Consider the following 24,280-nt stretch of genomic DNA (forward strand, 5'->3'; position numbering starts at 1 on the left):
AACATGCCAGACCTCTGTTAAATATGCATGGCCACTATATTAGTGTAGAAATTATTGTGGTGGACAAGGAAGCAAAGCCTTCAAATCAGTTACAACAGTTGTTAATTTCATAAACGTGTTTATCACAGTAGTTTAATGGTGGTTGCAGTGATAAAAGTAAATATTTTAGCTCCATTTGACTTATTCCATCTTTTTGCCTTTCTCCACAAACTTGCATAATGTTGGGTCTGCGCAAGACTTTTGGAAAGGCAGTGTATTGCACTCAGTTGGCAAAAATCAAGAATAATATAAAGGGATCTAGTTTGTGTCTGTGCTCCTTGCACTTGTGTTTTATGCTTTTGAATTGGTGGTCAGCTGCAGTCTGGGAGCAGAATTTAACAAACTTTTGAGATGTCTCAAAGCACTTCACAGAATATACTATAAAGTGAATTGACTGTATTTTGTGGGTGTATACAGCGTGCATTCATAGCAGCAGTGAGAGTAGCTTCATGATGTTGAACAGTGCTTTTCACCTGCAATAAGTGCTCTTAGGCTGCCTCTTATTGGCTGTTTGAAGCACGGTGCACAAAAACAAGAGAGTACTGAGAATTACAGTCAAGTACTCACTAATGAAATTTCAGATTGTGTGATATTTCAGTAAAATATCTTTCTCTTTCATTAAATACATAAAATAAAGTATTAAGAATTTTTTTTTTTGTCTAATCTGCCATACTGTTGCTCTCATTCTTTGTGTTAACCTGTCTGGATGCTTTCTAACCATACACAGAATGTTTTTTTAAATGATTGAACGATGGTTTCCCAACTTTGTAGCCCTAAATTATCAAATGTATGAGGCTGCTTCTACAGGGACTACTAAAAATGAAAACATTTCTACACATACTCTTTGTTAAAACATATAAATTTTTCCATTTTCAAACACGTTTGAAAATGGAAAAAAAGTAAATTTTTTCTCTTTGACAAATATATCTGAAATTGTGTTTTTGGAGGCAATTCATATGGCATGGGAAAGGGTAAGATTGCAAACCGATCTGACGTAAAGAGCTTTTAAAAGGATTTATCTTCTGATGCCAAGACTGGCTTTTCGCAACATGTATATATTTTATGGAGGGGTTTATGTTGTATGGCAGCCCACTACTCATTTGTCAGTTGATGATTGTTTTTCACATGAATAATGTAAACAATACATAATCACATTTTAACCAAACTTTCAAAGTCAACGTTCTTTGCTGGGAATTGTGCCTGTGTTACAATACTGACTTTTCCACTTCAGTGGTATATCAACCAATATTGAATTTTTAATCAAATTTGTACAAAGAATCTTAACTTAATGTTATCAGTGAAGTAAATGACAAACTATTATTATTTAGATTCACCTGGCATTCCACCAAGTGCTAATGCACACCAGCTGTTCAGAGGATTCAGTTTTGTGGCACCTAATCCAGTAGAAGAAAGCCAAAGCACTCCTCTCACAACTGTGCACCCTATTGTACAGGTATAACCAATCTCTGGTACAATTTAAAGTTTCTCTGCTCTTGAAATCAAACAATAACAATATAAGATATAACTAATGCTGGGTAATTGCTGTTTAATTTTTAAACTAATCTTGTTGGTATGCAAGAATGTGTGATCAGATCAGATTCACAAAGGTGTAACTTCAACATATTTTTTGTTGTGTGATGAAACAGCTACATGGCAACAGCATGCAGTTTAGTGATGGATACGAGTTAAAAGAAGACATAGGTGTTGGCTCCTACTCGGTCTGCAAGCGTTGCATTCACAGAGCTACAAGCATGGAGTTTGCAGTCAAGGTAGTTTAGGAATGTTTGCTATTCTGACCCAACTGTACAGCGCTTTGGGACGTCCTCCCGACGTGAAAGGCGCTCTATAAATGGAATCTTGTTGTTGTTGTATTCATCGAATTATATTTATTGAGCATTACACTTTATTGGGATGTTTATAGTATAACGTTTGGGTTTGGGGCTTTTGTAGAGTTTTGTCCTCTTAGCATTGAAGCTTTGCTTTTTTTGTATGTAGTGTTCATACCTGCACTCCATTCAATGGAGGTCAAGTAAAGCTCCCAAGGTAGTGCCTCTACCCTCTACTGTTCCTATATGCAGTATAGGACTTCCACTATACTATGGCACGATGTGGAGTCCTATAGCTCAGTGGTTAGAGCACTCGCTTTGCAAGCAAGAGACCTGAGTTCAATTCCAGGCAGGGCGAAACCTTGGGCAAGTTTCCTTACTCCACACGCCTAATAATAATCCCTCCAAAACCAAAGACAATAATAAATTGGTCATTTTCAATCTACGACAGTTTGTGGGACATTGCTGTGCGCAATTGGCTGCCGCGTTCGCCCACAAATATACAGTCAATTTACTTTACAGTATGTTCTGTGAAGCGCTTTGGGACGTCCTACCGACGTGAAAAGCGCTATATCAAATGCAAGGATTATTATTATTTATTATTGAAGGTGATCAAGTAAATAGCAATAAAACGCATTTAGTATAGTATAGTGGAGTAAGGAAACTTGCCCAAGGTTTCGCCCTGCCTGGAATTGAACTCCGGTCTCTCGCTTGTAAAGCGAGTGCTCTAACCACTGAGCGACAGGACTCCATTTGCTTTGAGGTTCAAAGTGAGAATCCCCCCAAAAAAGTTTCCCTACCTAGTATGTGAAGAAGTCTATAATTAGGTAGACTTTTTTTAAGTGATCCTCGGGAAGAGCAACCTTAATGTTTCAAATGCTTTCTTATGATCTTATATCTCACTCCCTACAGTTGCCTTGTTTACTGGTCAGAATCTACTTTTTCTTGTGAGGCAAATTTAATAGAAAATTGAAAAGAAAGAATATATAAAGGCACAATCACTAGAAAGTATTAGACTTGGTAAAGATTTGCTTTTGAATATATCTATCCATATCCACTGCAATTAAAATGCTATTAACTTTTAAGATAGTGTTTTTGAGCTGCTACTGCATTTGGCAGTAACAGACACAAGAGGGCAGTAAAGGTACAGTATTGTGTAAGTGTAGTGAGTGAACTTAAACTAATCTACAGTTATGATCATTAAGGGCTAACAATTATTTTAGTTGTTTCTGCTTGCCCTGGTTAACCATTGCTTATTTTAAATCTGCAGATAATTGATAAGAGTAAACGAGATCCTTCAGAAGAAACCGAGATACTAATGCGTTATGGACAACATCCAAATATCATTACTTTGAAAGATGTAAGTTGGCTTCATTTTATTTGAATACTGCATATTTGTTTTCTGAAAGATTAATAGACATTTTATTTAGCAGGCCATATTGGCAGCTGTTTATTTTTGCATTGTAGAATCTTCATTTCAACAAACCCCTGGCAATATGGGATATAATGTTTTACACTTAATGACAAGTCATGATAGCACCTAGAAATGGTATATTTGTCAGTTGTAAGAAGTAAATTATAGCTTGAAGGTTGGTAATTTTGGAAAATTAAAAACATCTGTGTGTTTTGGGAAAAAAAGGTGTTATTTTCTAGGCACAAAAAGAGTAGGGAAAAGGTGAGTTGGTATTCAATCTTTCTCAAATTAGGTGATGTAAAATGAGATTGAATTTGCTCTCCCTCTTTCCTCCTAACCTTGTGATTAAGATGTATTGCAAGAAAGTGTGAAGGTGTAATGCTACAATTGGGCAAATATTGAACACGAAGCAGAAAAAGATATTATTCACAATATTCCCTAATTTTCCCTTATTTTATCACCTTGTTTCAGTCGTTTCCCTCATTTTAATCAGTTCACACAAATAAAAGAATGTTGAAAGCGCAATTGCTATCCAGGTGTAATACAGATCAGGTGCTAACTAATCGGTTTCCTAGAAGAAAGGAGAGAAGATTTAAGAGCAAGTCTCTCTTGTGAATCCTTGCAGCTGTTGGAATTGTTGGGGAATAGCTCAGCTTCTTGCCTTCTTAGCTGAGGGATAGTGTGTGGCTAAATTGAAAACCAAACATGGAGAAAATAACTAATATATATATAATATATGATAAATAATGACCTTTGCATGAGAAAATAGTGATCTTTGTCTTCTATTGCCAAAATTATATTAACAAACACTTTCCATGTTTCTCTCAAATTTATATTTCTATCAAAATGTTAATCCTGTAATTCTTTTGCTTGAGCATTTACCTTTTTTTGCACATATGTTACTGAGAATTTGAGTTGATGCTCTATTTTCATTTTAATATGAAGTATTTATAAATAAACAGTGACTTGTCTGTAATCATAGGTGTATGATGACGGACGTTATGTTTATTTAGTCACTGAATTACTCAAAGGTGGTGAGCTGCTCGACAGAATCCTCAGACAAAAGTACTTTTCAGAACGAGAAGCCAGTGCTGTATTATTCACAATAACAAAAACTGTGGACTATCTGCATTGTCAAGGGGTAAGCGCCTGTTGGAGATTATAACTGTGAACATTTGCCACTCGTGCTCATAACCATCTGGCTTTAAACTATTTTTGTGTCACTTTGCAATGCTGATGTGCACGTTCCATCTTTCCACATCAGAAGATTTTGCTTTGTGTTTTTTAACCACCTGGAATGTCGCCAAGCAGTACTTAAATCATTTGTATTTATTTGGACCTTATCGTTGCATTTGTTTAAAACCTATATTTACAGAGACTTATAAAAAATGGTTGGTAATTTGCGATTTGAAGAAAGGTTTAAGCCGGTTGAACTCCCTACAGTATCCCAACACGCACTCTGGGCTCCACAAACCTTGGTTTTTGTCAACCTAATACTTCCAAATACTTTCAAAAATTAGATGGACAGGGGTCTCCAGGGAGAAATTGCACATTGCCTTGCAGAAATGGGAAGATTTGAATGTTTAACTCGTATGCATCAGTATATTCTGTGAAGCACTTTGCGACGTCTCAAAGATGTGATAAGGGACTATGTCAAATGCAAGTAAATTATTATATGTGCAGTCTGATTTGCGTACGCTTAAGCATGATGATGTGTTGAGTCAGATCTGGCTGATCAAAAAAGAATGTGTAAGCTGTTAAAATCTTTGTCTTCATAGGTTGTGCACAGAGATTTAAAGCCAAGTAATATTTTGTATATGAACGAATCTGGTGATCCTGAATCCATCCGGATATGTGACTTTGGGTTTGCAAAACAGCTGCGTGGTGAAAATGGACTCCTCATGACTCCGTGTTACACAGCTAACTTTGTAGCTCCCGAGGTACAGTTACATTCCAACTTTGCTACCTTTTGATGATGTGTATTTGTTTTAATTACGAGATGAGGCTCTCAGATGTAACATAGCATCCTGGCAGTGCTTGAGAAAATGGGTTATTTGTAACTACCAGTCACTGAATATAATCAAAGATGTTCCAAAAGTGTAGGACCGTCACAACTGTTTTTAATGCAAATTGGTAGTTTCCCTTGAGGTACTTTCTTGGAGCAAATACGGGGATGGAACAGTAAGATCTAAAAGGAAGATAAAATCGACAGTTACCATACTTTATATTTTTATTTGCCTTCATTTGTTAACAGCGTGCCTCCATCATGCCCGTGAGAAACTTAGAAATTAATTGTTTAATGTACTTTTATGTGTTCAATTGCACAACATTTTTTTTAATGAGAGAAAATCAGACTGGAAATGAATTTACAAATAATATTTGGGTTCAGGGACTCATGAAGAATAAGGAGCATATATAGATATATAAACTATCATTCAGATTTCGCTCTTGTATTCTGTGAAGCTCTTGGAGAAATCTCGAAGACGTGATATCAAATGCATGGGTTATTATTGTACGGAATCTTATAGTCGGTGATCTTTGTTTTTAGGTTCTTATGCGACAGGGTTATGACGCTGCCTGTGATATCTGGAGTCTCGGCGTGCTCCTGTACACAATGCTAGCTGGGTGAGTAGGACTCAAAATACAAGAGCTGCATTTATGGGGGAAGAAAGAAGAATGTTGGAAATCTGAAATACAACCAGAAAATAGTGTAAATATACAGAAAGTTGATCATAATCGGAAAGAGGTGGATTAATTACGGTTTTTGAAATTACTTCATCAAAACATTTAATAGAGGCTGATAGGCTTCTTCACTTTAACAAGGCACCTAGTCCTGCTTCCTCTTGCGTTAGACCACTTAGTGACGTGTGTTATTAGTGGACTGAGCTCAGTGGGTCAGGGGACTTTTGATTGGCCTCATAGTAGAGTATATATGGATTTCTTACAGTTTTATTTTCTCTGTTTCTTGTTGGTAATAATTTGAACAAAAAGTATTCCCTCCAGACCTTCTAATTCGCAGTAAATAGAACATTATATGTGTGGTGGACGAAAGCCTGTCAGTTACTAGTTTTTCCCCATTAAGTAAAGTGAATTATGGATATGTAGGGCTCCCGTACTAACTATTAATTCTATTTGTTTTCATTAAATTTAACTGGATAGGAAGCCAGGTTTATGATTCAACTGAGCAATAATGTCTTCACACAATACACAGTGAAAGATTGGACACAAGGCCATAGAGTGCAATGCAATGATCAGGGCCATTAAAAAATTGCGGGGAAATTTGCTAAATTTCCACACTCACCTACACAAAATCTCAACAACGCTGCCTCAGGGTGAGCGAAGCCCATTTCCCGCTCGCGCCGCAACATCCGGCAGCAGTGATCAGAGGTCTGGGGCCCTGAGCACACTTGTGTTTTTACAGGTTTGTAGTATATCGAGGTTTGTAGCAGAAGGGGTGAGAGTTAAGGTGTGTGAAGCGGAGGGGGGGCTGTGTCTAGCAGAGGGGGATGTGTGTGCGTGTAGGAGGGCGGGCAGTAGCGGAGTGGGGGCCGGCAGTAGCGGAGTGGGAGCGGGGGTGTAGCAGATTCCGCTGAAAAATTGCGGCTGCACTTTTATGTTGGCCCAGGCAATGACTAATGCTGTCACAGGACAGTTGCACCACTCTTAAGAAGTGAATGAAGAGATGTTCAGAATGATCTTGCCACTGATATATTAAGCAAATTATCAATAGAGACATAAAATATTGATTTATTATAACACAACTAACATTGAATTTATCAGCTTTCCTGGCTATTTTCCAAGCTTTTAACATGTATTGGGAAGTTGGTGTATAAATGTATATGACCAGCAGTCCAGTTAGTTTTTTTAAATTGGTGATTCATACTGAAATATTTTTTCCCATTATTTTTGCAATAGCTATACTCCTTTTGCCAATGGACCCAATGATACCCCAGAAGAAATTTTATTACGAATAGGAAGTGGCAACTTTTCATTGAGTGGAGGTAACTGGGATACCGTCTCAGATGCAGCAAAGGTAAGACTTTTTAGGACTAAATAGATATATTACAGTAACACTTAAATTGTTGTGTACAAGTATGATGACTGACACACCAAAAAAAAGCTTAATCATTAGCCAGTTAAATGAACATGTTCCAAGTTCATTTTTCTTACAGTTTTGTGTGGGGTGTAACTTATGTGAATGTAAGGTGCCTGTCAGAACTGTTCTAGTAAGGCTAAGGTGAGCAAAAACAGTTCTATGGAATGAAGTAATGTCCTCTTTGCAGCTATTATGCAGTTGCAAGTCTAATCTGGTGCAGTTCAGATCAGAAGCACAATTTTTCTATGCTGCAACAGCATTCCACAAACCCAGTCTTGGAGTAACTGCTTTTGCCTCATTACTATGAGTGAGATTGCCTGGTTAATGCTGAATTATTGATAGTTTAGTGTTATCTCAAATCCACTGAGACTTGGGATGAAATTATCCAGACCTGACTCACTAAGGGCACTTGGAATGATGAGGAGGGAAGCCTTTCACAATATTCACATAATGTTTATTAAGCACCAAACATTTCCTACCCTGTGATGTTTCACAGTTTATCAGAACTGGCATAAAATGCTTCTTTATTCATAATTTACCAGGAGCTCCTTTGAAAATGTAATTGATGGGTCCATCAAAGTCCAGACTTCTGGAAATTTATGCTTAGGTGGATATTGATCTTGAGATCCTGAAGATAGGTGACTCCAGTTACAGGTGAAATGTCATTTGGAGAAGGCGTTTAGTTTTGAAAGTTCTCAGGTTCTTGTTCACTGAAAGTTCATCAGTAAGGTTCCAGGTTTGATCTCTTCTGAACTGAGTCAATCTCAGCCGAGGTGCCACTCAAACTACTAATGGCTCAGCACATTGGGTTAAATCAATTAGGGTTCCCACTCACAGTGGCAACTGCTGGAGGGGCCTGTATTGGAAAGAGTTCATCTTTAGGTTTTAGTGTTCCACTTACATTGGGTATATTATTTTGTTTCCACTTTTCTTTAATTTGCTCTTCTTTCAATTCCATTTGTTCAAAAATACAGGATTTGTTGTCGCACATGCTTCATGTAGATCCCCATCAGAGGTTTACAGCTGAGCAGGTTCTCAAACATCCCTGGATTGCTTGCCGGGATCAGCTACCACATTTCCAACTAAATCGACAGGATGCACCTCATCTGGTAAAGGTAGGTTCAAATAATGGTGGCAGATGGAATGGTGTTACATTCACACTAATTCCCAAATTTAATAGCTTTTATTACCCATATATATTGCCACGAGATTAAAAGGTAATATCTTCCAAATGTTGAAGATAAATAAATTCAGGAATCCATGTTTTCTTTTTCTCAGAAAGATTGCATCCTATTGGAAATGTACGCGAATAAAATCAAGTTAAAGGTAGCATGAGTTTGCAAATGCTGAGTTATGATATGTTTGTTAGCAGTGCTTCACGTTTTGTAGCAATCAAGTGATTTGAAAAAAGAAGGTGCTGGTGCCTTGGCTTTTGAAAAACTTTAAAGAAAAGAACCAATATCACTAATTTCTCTTCATGGTGCTTTTTTTTCTAACATAAGTTGAAAGCCAATGACTTGGGAAATATATATTTGAAGCTTTCTTCTGTATGTAGCAGACATGTTTTATTCTAGTTATATAAATTATAACCAGCAATTCTAACATCACATATGTCTGGAAAGTTTGCAAACTTTCAAAAGATTAATATTTCAGTTAACAGTATGGTTTCAATGACAGTTCACCCCCTTTCTGCCTTTACTTTCCCTCCTGATATAATTGTCTGTCCCTAAAATAATTTGGAAAATGTCTTAAGCTTCATGAATGCAAAGTCTTAGTTCATGAGTAATTACGCCATTTAAATGCAACAGACCAAAAAAAATCAGCAGTCTTGATGTTCTTATGCTCATGTTACGCCATTGTCAAGCGCTCTGGGAGGAGCGCTATATAAATGCAAGTTGTTGTTGTTGTGATTCCTAATGAAGATTTGTACTCCCAACTCAGGGCGCTATGGCCGCTACATATTCTGCCCTCAACCACAAGACATTTCGTCCAGTGTTAGAACCAGTTGCAGCTTCAAGTTTAGCCCAACGGAGAGTTATGAAAAAGCTTACCTCAACAGACTTATGAAATGATATGAACTGGCAATATGTGACTTTTTCAATCGACTTGAATGCGGCAAGATCCCAGTGGTTGTATAAACATTTTTGCTTTTATTTTTTTTTTACTTTTGATTATTGGGAAATTGAATATCAAGTTACCACATCTGGATTTGAAGGATTTGGATGACCAGAGAATGAAATGAGATTTATATCAATTATCCTGGGAGTGTTGCAGTGGACATTCATCACACTTAAAAATGTAAAGTTAAAGTTTCACACAGGTTTATATCCTGATAAACCATTACTCATATATGTACTGTGTTCAAAAGGGCATAACGGTTCTATTCAGGGCATCATCGTGAACAGCGAAGAAAGTGGTTTTGCTTTATGCGATCTTGTTCTGAGACGTTGTCTAATTAAACTTTGTATTTTATTTATTTACTTTCATTTTCAAGAAATACAGTACTTTTAGATAAAGTTTATTTTGAGGTCAATTTATATATTATCATTAAAATGTCATATTGCACATCACTTGAGTTGTCTGACAGCCTTAAATATTGCTTCGACACAAATGTCCTTTATTTGGTTTTCCATTTTTCCAGAAATTGCTATATATACATAATATATAGTCGTCGAATTTCTGCATTATTGTAAATATGTATAGAATATCTGAGGGATACATTTTGGGGAAATAAATCATCTTTACTGTTTAGGTCTCACTGTGAAATCTAAAAAAATGGTAACACTTATGAGAGATACATGTTAACCAATGGAAAAGCTAACTCAAGGCACAAGTATTGCAAGATTATTTCTGAACAGACACATGGAAACATTAACATTACACAAGAATTCTGATGTACGTCATCTTCATGTTCAACATAATACCATTTTAATCTTAATTTTTGTGATTTATGAGAATGGAGGTAGCTAATGATGGAATTTGGTATGGCCAAATTAAAGCTGCATTATTTTTTTCAATAATCTCGTCACTGTCTTTTTTAAAATCAACCAAGAATCATCTGTGTATTTGATTTAGAACTCCGCCATAAGTAAATGGAAAACTACAATAAAGCTAAGACATTTCAACTATCCTTATTCACTTTTATCTATTCTGTTCTTGTTAAGATGTGATTGTACATTGTTTCAATAAGGATTTTTTTTTAGAAAAGTTAATACTATTCATATACCTGCATGTCTTAAATTCAGATGGATTTGATGCTAAGTGGAACATGCTAAGGTCTGAAACCAAATATCACTGTAAATGGCAGACTACAAATAACGTTGCACTTTTTAATTCATTGCCAAGATTAGGGTTAAAAAAGACCTGAAGATCGACTCCAAAAGATGTTTATCGATTTGGATAAATCTCTTTCCACTTCCCTAGGGTTAAACTTGTGTTTGAGACAAATGTATTTTTTTTTAATTTATAGTGACCAAACTCACTAATATGGATAATATAAACAAATCTCTCAACTTAATTATAATCTTATTTATCAATTCCCTCTATATTGTTGGCTAAATTAGACAAACATCTTTTAACGAGTCATCCCAGCCTTTTTTTAAACAAAATTCTATTTTGCCCAAGTATCATCCCTGAATATTACAAAACTACAGTAAATAAATTATGAAAGCAAGGAACTTCTTCATTTATGAGAAATGCTTTCAGAAGAAAGGCTCAAATGGTTTCCAACCCTTTATGTTGACACCAAGAGAATCCGTAGGTGAAGAAAGATAAAGAGCAAGGGCATCAAAGGTAAGAGGCAGAGTATCTATTGGTTAATTTTTGAGAAATGTAAAGAAACTTACTTTGAAGAATTGAAATGAAGAACAATTTTACTGCTCCATCAGAGGATGTGAAGGCAGTCAAATTACTGATCCAGTCACTGCACTGAGAGAACAATGAGGCATGCATTGTGAAAAGTGGAAAGAATTGGATAATGTTGTTTGTTGAATTTATTGATGTCGATAAGAAACCAAGTGGAAGAGAGAAGATGGCCTAAGAACTTCTAAATTGCTGGCGAAAGAGTCGGAGGATGGGACCATCCGATATCAACTATATGGGTGGTGATTTGAGTGAAAACCATATATACTGTGCATTTTCTAATAATATGCTAAAGTTTTAAAGGATCTTAAATATAGAGGAAAACTGAAACAGATCATCTATCACAGCAAAATACCAATGTTGATATTTTCAGGCACTGCAAACAAAATGTGTTGATGTAGCTGTGGTAAAGGAGGAACTACAACAGCCATCCTGAGAAAGTAACAGCTTGTTAATGAGCAAAGATCTGTTCCCAACACTGATTGACTAATGAAAACATTGTTCCTATAAATATGAATCTATCTAAATAGAAGCCTGACCTCACAATTATTGGAAGTATCCCCAAAATTCGATTATATTTGAGTGAATGTCACTGAATGTGAATATCCTGCCACAGTAAATGTTATCAGCTCTATTCATGTTTGTGTTTAATCCTTTGATGTTCATCTGTTAACTATTAATAGTCCATAAAGACCCACTTCTTGTTGTGATTGTCCGATTGCTGCCATGGTTTCCTACAAAAGCCATCACTTGACAACCACTGACCTCCTCTATTGCTCACTAGGAATGAATGAAATATACCTATTACCCGAACAAGGAAAACTATTGTATTGAACATTTTATTTTAATTTTATCTGAAAATATGAGTTAATAATCTCACAGAAACTGGAAAGTGCTGATTGCAGCAACAAATTTATACTGTGCAATACACGGAAAGGAAACGACTCCGCACAAGTTATTTTTCGGCTCAATTGATCATTTATTTTCCTCAGACCAGAACATTGGTCCTGGGACAGGCACTGGAAGGACTCTCATTCCACCAATTTTTAAATATTGATATCCAGGTTCTGTTGGTTTAAACTTGTTTTCAATCACGAATGGTTTGTAATTTCCAGGCTTCAAGACCTCTGCCTTGTCTTGTGTGGATTTTTCTGGTAAAAATTCCTTCAAATTTATGCAAAAGAGATGCTTTATTATTAAGAAAATAAGAAGCTTTGCTTCACAAAGTGCATTTATATGAATTATTTATATAAAATTTAATCTCAATCCTGTATATTCAATAGGCTAGAGCAGATTAGAAAGTTGCTTGTTGTGGGAAAGAGCTATATCAGTACTGAAGTCAGCAACAAATTGAGTTTTAGTAACAAATCCATCAATAAAAAAAATGCTTTTGTCAGTATTTTATAGAATAAAGAGAAATATTCTTCTCAATTCATATTCTTCTCAAAAGACTTCTTAAAATGAAACTAATTGCTATTCTCTGAGAGTAAAACTTACTTGTGTTTTGTGCAAGTGTAAGGGCTGCTTTGATGGCAGCCTTTTATTTGGGCATCTAGGCTTTTCAAACAGGGGTGTGGGATAAATTTGTAATTGTGGTTGTTCCAAGTTGAAAATAGCATCCAAATCTGCAAAAGAAAATAGCAATGTAAGCAGTACATTATTAACAACAAACAAACAAAGCATTTCTTTATTGCATTTTGTTTTCAACTTTTGGTGCCAAATAATAGATCCTTATGTCTTAATGTACTTTTTCTGAGTTTTGAATTTTAAAAACACAAAGAGATTTAGAAACTTCCATCCTATATCGATTCGAGTACTTTATACTTTCGAGATACTGTACTTTGGGTGACGGGTTATGAGAGTTTCACTGTATACCAAATCAAGGATGGTGCAGAAAAAGACAACGGTAATAAAATAGTATTTTCAATTTCAAACGAAGGAAAACAAAAGCATCCAAATAGATGAAGGAAAATGGGAGAGATAGGAAGTTTGAGAAAATGCCGTTTGAGAAATGTTTGCATAAAAAATAGTTACCAAATCCCTTTGTGCCCTTGCACCTCCCTACCTATCTGATTTGCTTACCCCCCACTCCACCACCCTCTGCCTCCGCTCGGCTGGCTCTGGCCTTCTGTTTGTCCCTAGCCCTCTCTTCTACTATCGGCAGCCGTGCTTTCCGTCACTACGTCCCGAAGCTCTGGAACTCCCTCCCCCAATCCCTCCGCCTTGCACCCTCCCTCCTCACTTTCAAATCCCGCCTAAAGACTTTCTTTTTTGATCGTGCTTACGGTCACCTCCCCCTGCCCTCTTCCCCTGGCTCGGGGTCAGACTCTGTCACCACTGTCAAGTGCTTTGGGACGCTGCCCCTGTGAAGGGCACTATACAAATGCAAATTGTTATTATCAGAACAAATACTGTGAAACAGAAAAGGAGTGCATGAAGAAATTGAGTTAGTTGACGAGTTACTTGAGATTGACGATTTATACCAGGGCCGAGTTATCCGAGTTCCACTACATTGTGAAGGCAATATTCAAATAGTTCCTAATTTTTTTTTACCCTAGTCCTCTATCCTTTGTCACCCTTGAATAAATGAGAGTTAACACGTTATCCTTGAAATCTAAAATTGCAGTAGCCTATTCCAATAAATCAAAACTGGATAATGAGAGCAGAATGTAACACTTGAAATGTTTAATCTTAATTAAAGTGATCTTATTGGGGATTTTCATTTAAAAAATTCTCCACTGCCATCTGTACAAACCTACTGGTCCTTTGTGAGTATGTGTTTCTTCACACTTTGTTTGTACTGGATCAGAATAAACTTGTTTTTCAAAACTAACACCTGCAGCATGGTCTCCATCCACATTCGAGGCATTTGTACAATTAAAGTCATGTTGCTTTATGGCTTCAGTTATCTTACTCATGGAGATTGCTATCGCTTCCTCTTTCCTGCAAAATATATGTTCATAATTTTCAATTCATTGATTTATCCCTTCAAATTAGATCTCGACTGTTTTTGAAAAGTGATTCAATTTGTTTGTTAAAGTATTATAAAGGGATCACTTTTAGAATTGTTGTGAATCAAATACTATTTTCAACATTTCTAAAATTGAGCCATTTTTCAAAAGTGTACAACTAATTCATGTTAAATATTTTCATAAGCATTTCATTGTCTAGTTTTAACAAAGTGAAACCATATAAGCGGTTTGTAAAAGCGCTGTGAAGCAGACACTTGCGAAAATCTACAAATGTACTTGTCATAATGGTACATGTTACAAATAATTGGTTTTACTTACATGCTTATTTCACTCATATTTAAAACATTTATTTCTCGTCGAAGACTGAACTATATTCAATCCCAGATCTTAAATTGATGATGCTACACCCAATGTTTTCCTTGTTATGAAATAGAATTTCTGGGCTAGGGGCAAAATTGTGACATCATAAAAAAGTAACCATGAAATCACAAAAGCCCTGAAAACCCCAACTTTCTCGAGACTCTGGTGACGTTTTTAATGCAATAGAAAATCTATCCCCTAGTAATAATGCATTTCTGACTTTATTTTGCTATAGATCGTATAAATTGAAGGGAAATATTTGCTCTCTGTAAAAAAAAAAAAGATTGGAAGTGCCCACTTTTACTGCCTGTATTTTAAAATCTCCAAGTTGGTAAGAAATGTTCTTGCAATGTCTAATGAATAAATTTGTTCAAGATTCTTATTGTTTGCTGTTTACACTCCAAAAACCTGAACTTTGTAAAAACAAAAGCATCTACACTCCAACTATAAAGACGTTGTCTTCACTATTGCTATCTTTTTAAGAATTGCAGAAAATTTAGAAGTAGTGATTCATGTCATTTTTTTTACTCTTGAGGACCCCATTAGAAGTGATGAGGGATGTTCAAGAAATTGTGATGTTTGCTGGAATGAAGAACAGAAGAGAAGAACAGAAAATCTGGACGACTCCCAACAGTGTAACTGTTGTGAGATCTTGTTATGACGCAAATTGTCTGCCACGTTTGCATGTAAATAGTCAGTACGCTTGGAAACAAATGCTTGTGAAGTACTTTGAGATATTGGTGTTTTGACGTCACAGGCAATAGAGCAAATGCAAGGATTAATATTAAAAGTAATACAAGCTGAAATGTATTTAGGAGGATTTTCTTGTTTAGGCCACAAGGTGGAGCATTCAATTCACCCTTTGGTTTTGCACTCCTACTTTAGAAAACAACAACAGCAAATTACATTTGTTTGGCACCTTTCACCTTCGGAGGACGTCCCAGACAGAGTTACAAGCCTGAGCTGAGGGTCGGGGTGGGGGGGGAGGGCAGGGGGGGAAGCAGAGAGATTGAAAGTATAGTCGAAGAGGGGGGTCTTGAGGTGGGGTTTTGAAGGTGGCGAGGGAGGGGGTGAGATGGAGGGACTGCGGGATGGAGTTCCAGAGGGTGGGTGCAGAGTGGCAGAAGGCCCACCCGCCGATAGTGGGACGAGCAAGGCGGGGGACGTGAAACAGCCTGGAGTTCGCTGAGCGGAGGAAGTGAACAGAGTGGTAGGGAGTTAGGAGGTAGGGGGAGCAAAACCGTGGAGGGTTTTGAAGGTGAGGACCAGGATCTTGAACTGTATCCTCTGTCTGATGGGAAGCCAGTGAAGTCGGGCAAAGATGGGGGTGATAGGGTCGTGGAGCCTAGTGCAGGAGAGGGCACAGGCTACAGAGTTCTGGATGATCTGCAGCCTGTGGAGGGAGGAGTTGGGGAGGCCGACAAGCAGTGAGTTTGTGTAGTCGAGGTTCGATGTAATGAAGGAGTGTATGAGGGTTTCGGTGGCCTGCGGTGTGAGACTGTCAGAGCTGGGTGACGTTGCAGAGGTAGGGGAAGGCAGAGCGGGTAATGGCGCAGATGTGGGTTAGAAAGGATAGTTGAGGGTCAAACAAGACTCCAAGGTTCCGGACTGGCTTAGCAAGGTGAAACTCCAATTGGGAGAGGTTCTGCAAAACATTAGGCTCATAAGTGTTTCATCCGTTACAAATAATAATGATTACTTTTTATTTTTGAAAATTAAAGACTCCTGTGTCATGATAAAAATGCTTAGCTATTATTCATTTGTGATATGTAAATTGTATTGAAAGACATTGTTGCACTGCTGGCTTGTGACATTTGTGCTGAAGCTGACACTGTTTTTCTCCCCAATGAAATTTTCGCCAAATATTTTGTTTTTGTTGAAAGTAATAGCTGACGCTACCATTTTAATTACACAGGTATTCATAAATCTGATTTGATTACGGAATATTTCTAGTAAATATTTTGTTACACGTTGAACAAAAGTCATAATATCTTGATTTAAAAAAAAACTAATATTTAGATAAACAAAAAACTCAATCAACTTCTTTTAGAAATAATTCCATTTGATTTATATTTTTTTCTATGAGCTGCAGATTTGTTACCAAAAAATGTTTCAGGATTTTTCAAATGCAAATATCCAACGTTTGATGGTTTAGATTTTTCCTGATAATGTCTCGTATAAAAGGAATTTGTAGTTTAATATTAGAATAGTTCATGCAAAATGCAATGGTAACAAACTAAACAAATAAGTTACGAGAATCACAAGAATATCAAAGGGCAGGAATCTTAGATTTCATTGGCTTGTGCCCAGTTAGTGAAAATGGATTACACGATAGGAAGTCGTAAATAAAAAGCTGGTGATTATTAACTAAATACATTCGAATCTATTGTGATTGCAAAGCAAATTTATTGTAACACTGGCATCCATTTTGGACAGTATCCAATTGCATCTAAATTTCAAAGAAAGTGAGATTCTGATGGTAGCAAGTCCCAAATAAGATTTAGTAATGACCAACTAGCTTTAAAATTGTTGTTGCAAGAAATTAGTAATGCTGCTGGCAGCTGTTTTGAATTTTTGTCTGCTGTGCTTGGCTTGAAAAGAAATTAAGATTTTCATGGTAAGAAATCACATACCACATTTAATGATTGCTTGTGTGGTTTGAACAATTTTGTAGTCACAAGAAAATAGAAATGTTGTTGGCCACTAGACGGCACTCTTTAGTTCAGCAAGTATACTCAGTCGTGGTTTAACTGTACAGCCATTAACACCAACAAAATTACATTTGTATAGCGCCTTTCAACCTGAACTTCAGATCTAATAGACAAGAAAATATTGTCATACAAAATTGCAAGATATGCATATAATTTATATTGTGTGGATCTATATGGGTTTAGATTGTGAATGATTCTTAAAAAGAAAATAATCCTATTTCGGTAATTTAAGTAACGTTAAAAATGCAGTAAGTAATCGAGACTGGCTTAAGAGATGAACACAGTTTAAATACATTCAGAAAAAAATAAGTGGAGGTAATAATTTGTAATGGAATTATAGAGAATTATTTCACCGTCTGGATTTAGTTTATTCTAAAGAATGTTTTATAAAGCAATAACATAGTTCAAACCTAGTGTAGAATTCAGAATTCAAAGAATGGTACAATCTGTGTTGTGTATTTTCTTCTATATTTCATACAGAAATATCACTATCATCTTCAGAGTTTCATAAAGCCTCTGTTAAAGGCACCGGCTAAATACTAATAGAATTACAAGATGTAATGCCTTTTATCTGGAAGGTAAAATGTTTTTCATTTTTTATTAAATTGGCTGTCTCGTTCTCCCCAAAAAATATATTCAATACTTTACAGTAAATAATTACAATCTCAACGTGAAGGGTGCTTTATTGACTGCAAGGATTTTTATTTTTAAGATAATTTTTGTATACAAGTACAAAATGAGAATGTTCACTCTTAAAGCACCTTGAGAAGAGTTTCACATGGTTATACACAAACATTAAAAAGCAGGTGAGGACTGTATGTTAACATTGTTTTTGAGGTATTCTCATTGTACATTTTCGACAGATCACTTTTGAAGAGTTTTGTTTAAAAAAAGATAATTTGTGCCCCAAAATTTAAAAATACACACACACACAAATATATTTTAATTGTAACGAGACAAAATATTTGCTTACATATTTCAATTGCCCCAAATCATCTAGTTAAATTCGGATTAACATGACTAGGAAAGAGAATAGATGATAAAGCAGAATAAGTTTTCGCTCAATTTAGAACATGACAGCATTCTTACAGAGATGTCTTGAACCTACTGTTTTCAGTAAGGACTGAATCTATGCTCCAGGTGGCAGTGGAGAATCATTCATATCAACTCAGATTTTTAAACACGAGAAAGTGTTTCTAAAAATTGGTATTAATAAGTGAACTTGTCTCTAAAAAAAACTGCGACAGCAGCCGAAACTGACTCATTCTTTGATTTTCTCAAACTCATTTTTGCACCTCATGCAGTGGTTGAACTCTCGCCTCTGAGTCAGAAGGTTGTGGACATCTAGACTTGGAATCGCTTAGTCTAAGCTGACACTCCATTGCAGTGCTGTGGGTGTGTCGCATTGTCGCAGGTGCCACCATACTTTGGATGAGACGTTAAACTGAGGTCCTGTCAGCTTGTTCGTGTGAATTTTAAAAGATCCTGTTGATACTATTCGAAAAGACAGGGGAGTTTCTCTCGGTGTCCCAGTGTTTTGATGTCCTGGGATAGAACTGACTAGAGTAGAAGATAATCCAAACAAAGTGAAGATGTAGCAAAGAGGAAGAGCATATTTGGAGTTGGTGAGCCATAAGAAAGGAACATGAGATGGTGCAATGACATTGACCTTAGTTGATAAACTTGAGAAAAAAGAAAGCCCAAGGAGAGATTAAAAGCCAAAGGTGTGAGTAAACATAACCTATGCGTGTATTCTATCCAAGAGTTTGAGCAGTGTCCTAGATATGGTCTCATCTAGCAAAATAGCAAAATAATTTATTTGAAAAATTACCAATGATTTCTGTGGCAAATCCAGTGTTGCAGTCGAATATTGCATTTGTAGTTGTTGATTACATTTGTCACAGTCAATGGTTTAAGCAATTTTATTTGTTAGTCATTGAAACCTTAATTTTTTAAAAAAATTCTAAAAAAGATACATTGGAAATAACTGCCAAATGAAATAGTACTGTAAGACAGCTTTACGTGAGGATGAACAAAAGGATTGCCCCGGCACTGTCTTGTACTTGAAGGTTTTTAAAATATTTACTTCGTGCCATGTTGCAGAAAATATTGTAAGTAGTTTTTTCCACGATAGGAAAACATGCCAAATACTACACCCCAAAGAAAACTATTGGCCAAAAATAATTGTAAACTCTTGCACTATAAATCAGGATTATAAACTCTGCTTTGCTTAGCAAATTCCTCCACACACCATGTGATTGGTGGGTAGCCCAGCATACAAATTAGAAATAAAAGGCAACTGCTTTCTGCCAATATTTTTCTGCAAAACTCCTCCCTGTATTCTTTGCGCTGTCTGATCACTTCTTCCCTGCAGTGCATAAATAAAGACCTGACCCTTCGCTGGCCTCTATTTCTTTTCAGCACATCATCTACATCATATTCAGTCCTATCATTGCTCCTGTTTTTTTGTGTGTGATTCTGTGTGAAAAAGGTTATGGGAAAATTATTCATTCACCATATAATTATTTGTTTGCATCTTACCTTTTATTCAGATTCTAGGACAGATCAGAAATCACCAAAGGAAGAGTAAATCTGAGAAGCATCAGTCCTGTACCAAAAAGCATCCTAATTCGAATTTGTCTAATAAAAGAAAGAGGAGCAAGTCTCATTCTCCTTCCAGTAGTACATGGATTGATTGTAGCATATATATATATAGATAATATATATATAATAGTTTTGGCATTTACAGTAATTATTTATGCCATCTACTATGAGTCTTTGAAGGTTTATGCCAGGTTTGGGATCGATAGCATTCATGTCAGTATTGCTGGCAGGTAGACAGCCCAAATCTATGCAAAATTCATTTTCACATGATTTGAAGCCATTATCAAAATGTAAATGTCAAACCTTCAAACTCAACTCTGTCCCGAAGATAGTATGTGTGCCTTTTGGAATAAGGTATAATTATTATAGAAAGGATGCATACTCATGATGCTTAAGATTTCCTTTTCTAAGAATACTATGTGGGTGTTGTTGATGATCATGTTGGTGATCCTTTCAGCATGATAGAAAAGAAAATGTTGCCAATCCTTCAACAAGTCAGAATTAAGAATAAAATAGTTCCAGGTTGATCAGTATGCAGAAAGCCTAATTCCAAAGATCATTCCTTAAGTCATCTTGAAAGATCATATGCAAAACAAAATTCAGTAGTTACCAGTGATTAGTGTACTGTATGAACGAGCCAAAATCTGTCAAGTTAGACATGTGCTGGATAGAAGACAGATAAATTATACATTCTCTTGCAAAATTGTTTTCCAAGTCTTTGTAGTCCAGCAGTTTTTAAGTTGGCTCTAGTTCTGCTTGCCTGGAATTGTATACACAGATATATTCCAGAGACCTCTTCCATAGTTCTTGGTCAGTCCATTGGCTCTCTTTCCAGGATGTGCATGGTGTGGGAGAGCTGGCCACACACTGCTAGAAGTCTCAGAAGCTTGGATCTGAATCACATCAATACCTTATAAGATGATTTATGCTACCCCTTTGGTGTTGCACTGAAGTACAGTGTGCATTACATCAACACAAATGCAGCAAAATAGGGCGATTCTGCTTACCTAAATTGAGTGGTTTTCATCAGTTCTCTCTGACTGTTAAGTGAGATGACCCTCCTCCAACTGCATTTCTTACCAGCTGATCAGGCAATGAGTGGCAATACAGAAATCTTGGCTATCAAACCCTCCCAGCTGGAGGAAGATATACTTTGGAAAATGCCCAGAAAGAGAAAATGACACAAAACAGTAAAGCAGAGCTTTAAAAAATATGAATTGCAGTGCGTAAGTTAAACAATGTAAAACTGATTCCTAATACCCATCACACGTACTTACTATAGTTCTAATGGAATGCGCTCAATGCCTTACAAAGAGACATCTGATACAACAATTTTATCAACCAAGAAACCTGCTGCCAAACCTTATTTAGGCAGTCAGATCTAAACCAGCTCATTGAATGTATGTATATTCTCTTTTGTTTTCAGATATGATGTCTTGTTTCTTTTTTATGTAATGTTTCCAAAGCTCTAATGATTGGTATAACCATTTACAATAACTAAAGTTCCTCTCCTTTTATTCAAGCAGCTTTTGCTATGACTGGTTCCCTGAAAAAATAAACATACAATTTTCAAGATATCTGTCTAAGTCACTCTTAGAATTTATGTAAATTTTATTTGCCAACATCCCTGTTACTACAGATGTCTTGTGACAATAATGTAAAGTGCTTTTTCTCCAGAAAAGATAAGACTGTATGTACAATCTCATTTCCACATTGAGAAGTGTAGTCACTGTGTTCTGCTGCCCACTCTTTATTCCTGTTATTCACTACAAATGTGTGAGCTATTTAAATTCCAATTGGGTTCAAGACTGCTGCTGCATACCACTTATGGGACTTTGGACATTAGAGAATTTTTTGGTTTGCTTTTGATGATATGTAAAAAAATGATTTTGGGGGCCCATAGACAGGACACAAGAGAGTTAAGGTGCAACCGGTAAATGGAATTATTTGGAAACTACATTAGTAACTAAATTAATAAGGCTTCCTAAAAGCTGTTTCAGCCAAGCCATGAACTTTATGGTGTGTTTATGTTTCGTTGTTTGAACATAACCTTTCTTTAGATTAACTGCTCTGTTGGGATTTCATGTGGAAAGAATAAACTCAATGACAGGCAGGGTGTGGGGAGGAAAATAAATTAATTTTACTGCAAAAGTGTTGAGACTTTGAAAATAAGTGTAATTTGTGGGCTGCACTAACCATGTTTAAAGGACGCTTACAGAAAGAATAAGAAATGGTGTTAATTATGTAAATAACAAGCAATGTAAAGGATTACAGAATCCCCTGTTAAATAGTTTGCTTACATATACATTATCCAAACCTCTCACTATTTCAAAGATCTGGATCAGAGCCAGGGGACACTCTAGCTATAGGCAAATTTGGCAGTTGCCTAGAGCAGCAGATTTCTAGGAGAAGCAATTTTGTTTTGATGCAGTCTTTCTTTAGAGCAAAGTACGTCTGGTTCCTGAATAACTTTACAGAGAAAGCTATCCTGTGGATTCCAACTCTAAAAGGAACATTACATGGCTAAGCATCTAGTACATGAGTTTGTGAGCGGTTTCAAACCCCAAAACGTCTGTCACCAACAGTCTCAGACCATTAGCTCTGTAAGTGAATTACTCTTATTCTGGTGTGAGAGGCAATTTAACTGGAGACTGAAGTATTTAAAGCTCCAACATTGTAAAACCCAAGCTCTCACCCACATGGTGTACCCTCAGCGAGTTCTTGTCTGGCGCAGAACCAATTCTCCCTCGCCCTTTCTGCAAAACTCTGGATTTTAACCTGCAACTTCCCAGAATGTGCCATTCCCGCAAAACTGCAAGGAGGCGATGGAGGGGTGAGGATGGAGAGAGGGTGGGGGGAGGGAGGCAGGCGCACCACACTGAAGTTTTGCCTAAGGCGGCAGATTGTCTTGAGCATACTCAGATCATGGCCTTCTCTTCTTCCCTTGCACTATCTTCTATTTCCAACAGGCAAACTAGTTCAGTTCTTCTTCAGAAATTAAGACGCTATGTCCCAGCATCAACTTTGTTGCTCAACTCTTGTATATTGATAGTTGGCAACAGGATGTCAGAATCGAGCCAGCCCTTCGTGGCGGTCTCGGTGGTCCTGAGCCAGATGGGTCTGCAGTATTCCAGGGCACTGCTGATGACAGCACGGCCAGAACTAGCTTTTCGGCAAGACTTGGAGGGGAAGACCAGTCACCGGAGGCATAGAATCCTCCCATTCAGCTCTTGTTAATCTTGCTAGCCAAAGCCCTGATGGGTATGGGTGGTCCTAGCTGGATAAGCAATGGGAAAGCTTGCCAGACTGCTCTATCAATGGCAAGCTATGTGGTCTTAGCTGGTTGGACTCCAGCAGTACGCCAACGCACACTCTGGGGTCATCAAACCTTGGCTCTTGTCAACCTGTGCCTAATGCTTTCCAGAATTAGGTAAGCAGGATGTGTCCCTCCAGGGAGAGAGTGCGCATTCCAATAGTTTGGATACTCTTAAACATGGTGAAGGCTTTATGCATGTGTCAGATACCCAGCTGACCAAAAAAAAAGATATAGAATCATATCTCCAAAACGTTAATCTTATTTTCAAGGTAGAGTACTCCAAACTCAGCATGTTATTCCAGGGTGGTCTCATCAATGATTTTTATAAGGTACATGAACTTCTTTTGACTTGCAGTCAAATGTTTTTGGGATGCAACCTTACCTTTGATGAGCTTCGCATTGACCGGAACCCATCAGTGAATGATCAATAACAAGATGATTTTTCTCCTCCATTTCTGTTAATGAACTCTTTCATTGTGCAAACACGTTTGCTGTTTCTGGTTCCAGGGGTATTAACTTACATTTACCTATATTAAGATTGATCTGTCACTCCTTGGCCCAACTATTTAAAAGAACAACAACTTCTGAATGTAATTTATTGCGCTAATATTCATCACTTGTCCACTGCAATGATCAAAAAATCTACTATTACAAGAATTGCTCTCCGGGTTATTTATGAATGCCACGTACTACAAGCAACCCAGAAAAGAGATTCTGCATTTGGGACTCCTGGAGTTGCGGAATCAAGCCTTGATGATCCACCTACACATTACATAACAAAAGGTTAACTTTTCTGGAGGACAATGTACAGAAGCTGACCGAGCACTTTGATGTAGCTTTCAAGAAGGTGGATTCAGTCTCTGATACCTCCCTGGACTTTGCCACAACAAAGGACCTTGGACCTTGGTATTCCCTCTTAAAGAAACTTACTCCTGATTTGGAGCAATTTTGGTGAGATTTCACTCTAGTCCAAAAACATTCACAGCTGCATTCCAGAAAGCTGTGTTACACTGGAGAAGATAATCTTCTCTCTTGAACAAAATGCGTAAAACCAATGAACCGTGCGTTCAACTCGATGGCA

The 24,280-nt window shown here is 36.9% G+C and overlaps 1 protein-coding gene across 4 annotated transcripts in view; it reads left to right on the forward strand.

Moving 5' to 3' along the window:
- LOC103177736 (ribosomal protein S6 kinase alpha-6) overlaps window positions 1-10,503 on the forward strand; it is a 37,564-nt gene extending 27,061 nt beyond the window's left edge. For 2 of the 4 annotated variants that reach the window (XM_007892051.2, XM_007892065.2), the window contains 9 exons: window positions 1,368-1,492; window positions 1,686-1,808; window positions 3,136-3,225; window positions 4,262-4,420; window positions 5,058-5,219; window positions 5,828-5,904; window positions 7,195-7,312; window positions 8,350-8,490; window positions 9,317-10,503. In XM_007892051.2, the coding sequence (XP_007890242.1) occupies window positions 1,368-1,492; window positions 1,686-1,808; window positions 3,136-3,225; window positions 4,262-4,420; window positions 5,058-5,219; window positions 5,828-5,904; window positions 7,195-7,312; window positions 8,350-8,490; window positions 9,317-9,442 (1,121 nt within the window). In that variant the 3' untranslated portion in view covers window positions 9,443-10,503. Of the gene's footprint in view, window positions 1-1,367; window positions 1,493-1,685; window positions 1,809-3,135; window positions 3,226-4,261; window positions 4,421-5,057; window positions 5,220-5,827; window positions 5,905-7,194; window positions 7,313-8,349; window positions 8,491-8,653; window positions 8,942-9,316 lie in introns of those variants that run through there. The other 2 variants (XM_007892059.2, XM_007892064.2) reach the window with 2 other exon arrangements.
- Window positions 10,504-24,280: the final 13,777 nt, after the last annotated feature.

Source organism: Callorhinchus milii, unplaced genomic scaffold (genome assembly GCF_018977255.1).
Source record: "Callorhinchus milii isolate IMCB2004 unplaced genomic scaffold, IMCB_Cmil_1.0 Scaffold15, whole genome shotgun sequence".
In the NCBI taxonomy this organism is placed as follows: domain Eukaryota; kingdom Metazoa; phylum Chordata; class Chondrichthyes; order Chimaeriformes; family Callorhinchidae; genus Callorhinchus; species Callorhinchus milii.